Source organism: Etheostoma spectabile, chromosome 1, assembly GCF_008692095.1.
Source record: "Etheostoma spectabile isolate EspeVRDwgs_2016 chromosome 1, UIUC_Espe_1.0, whole genome shotgun sequence".
In the NCBI taxonomy this organism is placed as follows: Eukaryota; Metazoa; Chordata; class Actinopteri; order Perciformes; family Percidae; genus Etheostoma; species Etheostoma spectabile.
The window spans coordinates 18829287-18836924 of record NC_045733.1 but is presented as its reverse complement, the minus strand read 5'-3'; the positions used below and the strand labels follow the sequence as shown (position 1 = coordinate 18836924).

General features: G+C 41.5%; 1 protein-coding gene across 10 annotated transcripts in view; it reads right to left on the bottom strand.

Moving 5' to 3' along the window:
* Window positions 1–7638, bottom strand: part of myo9aa (myosin IXAa) — a 122126-nt gene that overhangs the window by 87820 nt on the left and 26668 nt on the right. For all 10 annotated transcript variants that reach the window (XM_032522615.1, XM_032522624.1, XM_032522644.1 and 7 more), the window contains exon 2: window positions 4591–5556. In XM_032522615.1, coding sequence (XP_032378506.1) covers window positions 4591–5466 — 876 coding nt within the window. In that variant the 5' untranslated portion in view covers window positions 5467–5556. The remainder of the gene's footprint in view (window positions 1–4590; window positions 5557–7638) is intronic.

Sequence of the window (7638 nt, the reverse complement as noted above, 5' to 3'; positions counted from 1 at the left end):
AGAGAGAGAGAGAGAGAGAGAGAGAGAGAATCATTACTCCCTATGCTTTGACTAAGGGTGTGACGATTTCAATTTTGGGCAAAACTGAGCCAATCTCGGATTTCAAATAAAAAAAATGGAATTGTCGATGCAACCACGCCCCCACATCACGTCCGGTGGGCTTGTCAAGCAGCCACCCAAGCCCCCAGGAACAGCGCCATGTGTGGAACTGCACCCCCCTGACCCAAAAAGACTTTTCCCATAGACTTTCAAAGCTCTGCTATGTGCGTATACCATATTCTGTCATATTTACCATTGCACATTAACCTAGCAGCTAACAAACTTTCCTTCTGCTTATAGCTTAATCCCGACAAAACCGTATAGTTGAATAGTTAAACTACCTTGTTAAGCTAGGTTAGCCTCCATGTGTTCGTTTCTCAAATGTAGGCTACTTTCAAATTCATGGAATGTTTCCCTGTAGTAATCTGTCCACAAATTTTACCGCCTTCCACCGCAAGGCACTTGCTTTTATCTGACACAGTCATAATCAAATAGGACTCTGCTGCTTTCTTCTGACTTTCGGTACCGCCATGAGGCCGAGTGAGGGGCACGGACTATGTTGCGTTTAATTTGACGTGGAATGTGGCAATTTCTGGGTTTCCAGTCGGAAACTATTAATGTCTTTGGCATAATTTGTATAAAAACCAACAGGTCTATAGTCGAAAATGTCAACTCGTAAAGATAGAACGTTATTTGCTCTATGAAAGACATTGACGAGGACAAAAACTAAGGACATTTACTCAATCAATCATTTTAGTTAGTTTTGTGAACAGACATTACAATGTTTTTTCCCCACCTATAGTTTTGTTATTTTGTTCGTTTTTGTTAGCGATTATACCCTTGAGTGTGGTACACTGCGAAAAAGGGCAGATATTATATAAATGTCTAGTCTAAAAATGGCAAAGCAACCTGTGCTTTAAAAAATATGTATGTAAAAATTGAGTATCAAACTGAACCGTGACCTTAGAAATCCTTTTTTTTTTTTCTTTCATTTTATTATTGTTATTGATTTGGTCCAGTCAGATTCTTCATTGTCTTAACATGTCTCTGACTGTCTAAGGTAGATAAAAAACAAGTTTATAAAAATGAAAATAAAAAAATAACGAGTCACTAGTCACTGGTCGTCTGTCAAAAAAACAAAACTATTTACTCAATAGGATTATAATGTAAAACAGAGGCTGGCAGTTTAAAAAAAAGACGCCAAGTGTGAACATGGCCACAGTTACTACATCCCATTTACTGTACCTTGTTGGTATGTAGACAAAAGATAAAGACTACCAAAACTACTTCAAACATTCAATTCCAGTGTGCAAGTATGTAGTCACAGGAATTTAAAGCTTCATTTAAAATTTCTATCATACCTGACGCAAGAAGGAAAACAACTTCAGGAATGACAGACAGCAGATAAGCACTAAACCGACATCAGGTAAAGTATTTGATACACGTCACATATGCTCGCATTAGTCTTCATTCTGCAGGGTCAACTGAAGTAAAGAGGTGTTGAAGGTAGGGTCACTAAAATGAGTCTATTTCCCTTCAAACTCTAACCCACAATTGAAGCTCGTCACATCTCTAACTGCCTGAGTATAAATAATTACCATGCTCAACCATAATACCGTAACTCACTGTGTTTATTCAACCAGCACAACATGGTTTATGTTTTCACCAAGTCGAGTTTCATTAATTGAAGCACTTGAGTGACAGGGCTTGTCAGGATCTCAACACGTAACTGTAGCTGTTGGCTGGTTTCCAAAAAAAACTCTTGTAAGTTCTACCCTGTATCAGGAGTTAAAAAAATATATCTATATATTTTTTAGGCCTTAGAGTGAGCTTTCCCTGCGAGGGACAGTCAGCAGGAAGACATCTGTCTTCTTTGCTACAGGATGGTTCACCTGAGGGTGATAGATCCACGCTGTCCTGGTCGGTGATACCAGTCCTTTCCACTGGTCTAGGTATTAATGCCTGGAAATAGGAAGGAAAGGTAATATACTGTACCTCTCCAAGTCACTGATAATACACATACTTTTACCAGTGTGCACCCAGGTGTGTACACTGGTAAACAATAAGCCTGAATTCTCCTCAAACATTTACATTTATTGGACTTTGCGCAGCTCTTTCTGTAGCCGCAAATTGCTTTAAACTATTTTTTTCACATACTACTAGTACTCCCAAACACCTGTGAACAGACTTTGATGTGGGAAATCAGAGTTCCCCCTAAACGACAACTGAGGCACTACTCTTGTCTTGTCTTGGCGCATGTCAGAAGTCAAGGATAAACTCAATGCTCTTCACATTAAGATGTGAGAACATTAACTCCAGTAGAGGTAAGTACATTTTACGGTCTTCATGTCATTGACAAAATCCTATGATGAGGCATGTATCATCCCTCCTGTGCTGCTTGTCTACTTTTCTGAATGAAGAGCTACAAGGAAATGAAGACGGAGTATTCCTATGAGGTCATGTTGGCTGCCGTTCCTCCCCTCCTCATCCCGATCCCTCTCTGCAGTAGCACCGCGGCTCCATCCTCAGTATCAATCACCAGCGGGCAGATACGCAATCTTACTGTGCAAACAATTAAAGGCTGCTCCTCTGCACTCAAAACTTCCCACTCGTGTTGCTGAGTTGAGGATTAACCCAATATGCTTACACATTAACCACAGAGACACACACACAATGGCATTCCTGAGAACTGTGTTTGCTAAAGTGAAGGCAATAAAACGCTGCGTATAGGTACTTGTTGCAAAGATTGTGGTCTGGCTGGTTACCTTTGAACTTGGCTTCTAAGCTGCCAATTTCAACTTGAATGCTGGGAACACTGGTATAATCTGTATTGTATTACATAGGGGAGATGTGAAATACATTGAAAAGCTTTTGGGCTGAGACATTAGCCATTTAAGACATCACCTCCAGTAGATTGGCTATAAAGCCAAGATAGCGTTCCCATTTGGCTGGTAGATTATGAACACAGTTGTCCAATCATGGCTGACTATACCCTTGATAAAGAAATACCAGAAGACGTATGCATTTCTGTGAGCACTGCCCTGTTTTTTGTCAATCAAATGCAAACAACAGGTGGTCGGGTGACGTGACAGGGAGTGATCCAACCTCATAATAAAATACAACAACCCTCTTGACAATAAGCAACCATTATTTGCCTTCTTGACTGGTGGCATTGTGCATACAGTTAAAGGGTGTTATCCAACCATCAGGAATTCAGTTGATGTTGAAGACAAATAAGAAAACAATGTGAGGTTGTGAAAGTGTTAAGGACTCTTGACTGGCATGCCCTAAAGCGACAGGTCCCTGAAGTAGAAAAAGAATATGAGTGGAATGTCTTCGGTGATATAAAAACAACCAGTTTCCTTCACAACCTTTGGCTGGGCCTCTACAAGGTCTACCTTGAGACAATCTTTCCACTGTGAAGAACAAAAATGGTCGCAATCACAAAACCGAGACTTTACAACTGTAACCAGTGATAGGCCACTGGCTGCTTGCAGATAGAGGGATCATCTGTGTGCTACATTATCCCCACACAGCTGGACTGAAAGTGCAATAAACATCTGTATTGGGGCAGATACAACTCGGGGCCAGCCATAGAGACAAGCAGTTAAGCAGTGTTGTGTAACAGATGAAATCCACACAGAAACTCACATTCACAGCAAGTCATGTTAAGTATGGTGGCAGGAATCAATCCATTTATACAGGAAAACATCAGCCCACACATATTGGTATTTAATTACCTGAATATCTACATATTGTTTTTTTCTATTCTCTTCTTATTTAGTAATTTACCCAATAAAACAGTGTAAATGCCTTTCGGCGGAAATCTAGGTTGAGGCTCAAGTCATTTCAGACAAGTCTCACCTCAAGAATCTCCATGCATCTGCCAACTTGAAACGAAAGACATCCGAGACAGGATCTAGGTTTTGAGGTTGGGAGCAGACGTTTCCTTTATATAATAAGGGCTTTTTAATAAGGGACAGCAACTAACACTTCAACATAAAGCTTGTCTTCTAAAGAAATCAATTATCCTGACTTCATCCCTCCAGATCAAGTCACAACCCCAGAGTCCATTTTGTATAGCTCAATATCACAAGTTCACCTCAACTGGCTTTGTAATCTGTACAGCATATAACAGTTTTTGCATTATGTGAAGTGGAAGTCTTTTACGTTTAGGGCTGGGACAATAATCGCATCATCCCATCACCCCATCACAGGTGGTGACATAACACTACAGGGTGATGACATCATTCATTTTCACGTTTATAGTTATAAGATACCTCACGTGCATAGTTTTTACTGATCTGGGATTTTACAGGGGTTGAGACAATTTGTTTTGCTTTTTTAAGTCACAGCTTGTCTTTTTGGAGTCAAGTCTCAAATCAACAAAGTCTCGCAGAAGTCAAATCTTGAGTTGTCATTTTTGTAACTTAGGTCTGAGTCGAGGCCAAGTATCTTGTCTCAAACGCACAGCTTTGTTATCACCAGAGCACATTTGCAAACAACAAAAACATTTCTATTGAAACCCAGAATGCTCATGTTTCGGTTTACCTCTAGTACTGGCCCGGCCCCCAAGATGATCTGCTCCACTCCACTGGCAAAACCCTTCTGGCTGAGAGCGGTCAGATGATGAATGAGAAAGTTTGTGCTCTGCGTCTTCCCAGAGCCGCTCTCCCCAGATATAACGATGCACTGATTTCTCTCTTTCTGCAGCATGGCATGGTACGCCACATCCGCCACGGCGTAAATATGTGGCTCCAAATCCCCCAATGAATGATTATCATACATCTTCACATACTTAGGGTTGTAGATAGGCAGGAACTTAAAGGGGTTAATGACGATGAGGATGCTTCCGACATACGTGTAGATCTTTTCCTGGCGGAAGCGCGAGCGCAGGTTGTCCAGCAGCGAGCGCTCGTTGAGCTCCGGGAGGCGGCATAGATCTGCCTGGTCACCCTGAGACTCCGGCTGTGGCAGCAATCCACGTTCCACCATGCGCCTGCGCTCCTCTGTGACCTGCAGCCACATCTGGAGGCTGCCGCCATAGTGAATCGAGCCGTCTAGGTTCTTCTGCCTTAGGAGGAAGCGGTAATCCTCACCACCAGACAGTGGGCGGTGCTCTAGTGCCACCCGGGGCCAGAGCATCATCCTCTGCACGGGACAGTCGCAGGGGTTCAGAATCCATTCTTCCCCACCAAACTCCTTCACCTCAGCCAGAACATAACACCTGGTGCGGTCAAGCTGCAAGCGTTCAATTACGCGTTCGATGGCTTCAGCGGCTGTGGTGGTCTTGCGGGCACTGATCGGGCAGTAGATGGTGCCCTCGGCCAGGGCGCCTGGGTAGATGCGCACGGTAAACTCTGAGTTCTCGAAGCGCGGCCGCCGGCCCAGGGTGCCCATGCCACCAACGCCATCGCGAGCACTCATGGCAGAGCAGGAGTTCCCATTAGCAGCAGCAGCCCGGCACTGGCACGTCCTTTACTGGACTGGAGAGGCCACCGATTCAAGACATTACCACTGTGAAGCAGAAGACAAAAGATTGATCAATACCCTGAAGATTTAGGATGGGTCTAAAACTAAAAAAGTCCCTTTTTTATTTAAGCTGACACAGAAACGACTGATAACACAACTAATAAATAGACAGCAAAGCATTAGCAGGAATGATATGGTATGACACTGCAATAAAAGCAGTCTTCTACCAACTGTTACATGGATCTAAAACCAGACCACAGCCCTCTGCAGATTACGAAATTTGTCAGATTATGACACAAAGACTTGATGTGCTCATTAAGTAATCTACTCAAGGGACAAATTATTTTGCTGGAGCTCCGCCATGCATACTCATAAAAGGATAAAGAACAAGTCATCAGGATCCACAGGATTACCCTTAACACACATACACACTCCCAAGCACACACATAAGCTCTCGCCAACACCAGCAGCTGCCTTCCTCTTTACTGAAGAGACAATCTCGCCATTCACGAGTTCCCTCTTTAATACACAGCAGAGGGACATCATGGGGTGAGAGAAAGAGACGAGGGACTGAGCTGCTGACAAAAACGCTCTGCTGTTCTGCGATTTCGTCGCTATCATCAGGATTTTGGACAGTTCTGTAACACAAACATTTAATAAACTACGTGTCAATTAACCTAAAAGTTAGTTTTGAGGGATTTTCATGCAATACATACAAGCATGCACCAGCAAAATGTTAAAACAATGATACCCGGGCGCCCGGATAGAACAGTTGGTATTTTTTTTTTTTTTTTTTTTTTTGTTTTTTTTTTTTTTTTTTTTTTTTTTTTTTTTTTTTTTTTTTTTTTTTTTTTTTTTTTTTTTTTTTGTTTTTGAGCGGATGCCCTCATATTAATTATATGATATATATATATATATATTATATAGATAATATATATATATATAAATCGTATAGAGAGAGAGAGATTTACTCCTTGACGCAGCAGTCACGGGTTTGACTCCGACCTGCGGCCCTTGCTACATATCCTTCTCCTCCCATGTCTTCAGATGTAATGTCAAAAAAAGGCCCAAATCCAAATGCATTCCAGATGTAACGCGCTGTAATTTGTCTTTATGTTGTACCCACTTTCTTTCCACTCGTCTCAGTGACTTCTACTTTAGATAGAAAGCAGAGGGATGAGCTTCAACTTGGTGTTAGTTGTGGCTTTTTTGTGTAGGTAGAAAAAAGGAATGATGATGTACTGGCGTACATTACTTGTGTGAAGTTGCCCCTGTTAATTAGTGAGTAACGTGTTGTGGCTGCATTGCATTCTGGTCTATAAAGAGCTAGAATGTGTGCATAAATAACTCGTATATTTGTATCTTCTAAAATGGATTTTTTTCCTGCCGAGTATCCAAAAGAAGATGAAAAATTTCCAGTTAAATTTCCCACAGCCCAAGGCAGTATCTTAAAAAGTACTGATTTGTCCAGCCAACAGTCCAAACCCAGAGATATTCAGTTTACAAGCGTGTAGTATGACAAAGAAAAGGATCAAATGCCAACATTTAAGAATGGAACCAGCAAATGTTTGGCTGTTTCACTTTCTAGATTACCTTTTACTCATGTTAGCCCTTTAAAAAGTCTTATTTGATCCGTCTCTGTGTCCTTAACCAACACATCTTTAAATTAATGAAAGCTAAGCAGCCTGCTGCCTTTTTCATTCTGGGTTTGAGTAGAAGATCGATGTGCAATGCAACATAATACACTCAACATACATCACAGTTACTAGGGGTGGGGATCTCTTGGCACCTCCTGATTCGATTCCAATTCAGAGGCCATTCAGAAGGTCGATTCTGAACAGATTATCGATGAAACAATTTTTTTTTATGTACATTTCCATGCATGATTTAAGAAATATACATATAAATCTGAGTGTTACTCAGTTTGATAATTGCTAGACCAACCAGCTTTACAGAGCTTAGATTTTGACATATACAGTGTTTGTCACACACAAGTTTTAATGAAATGTGTTTGTCTGAGGTTTTTATTGTGTAGTCATTCCATGCTTAATCCTTAAACATGCTGAGTCACCTTCTCTCACAGTGATCTTCCATGTCTGAGGCTCAGTCATGTTTAAAGGTGGAGAA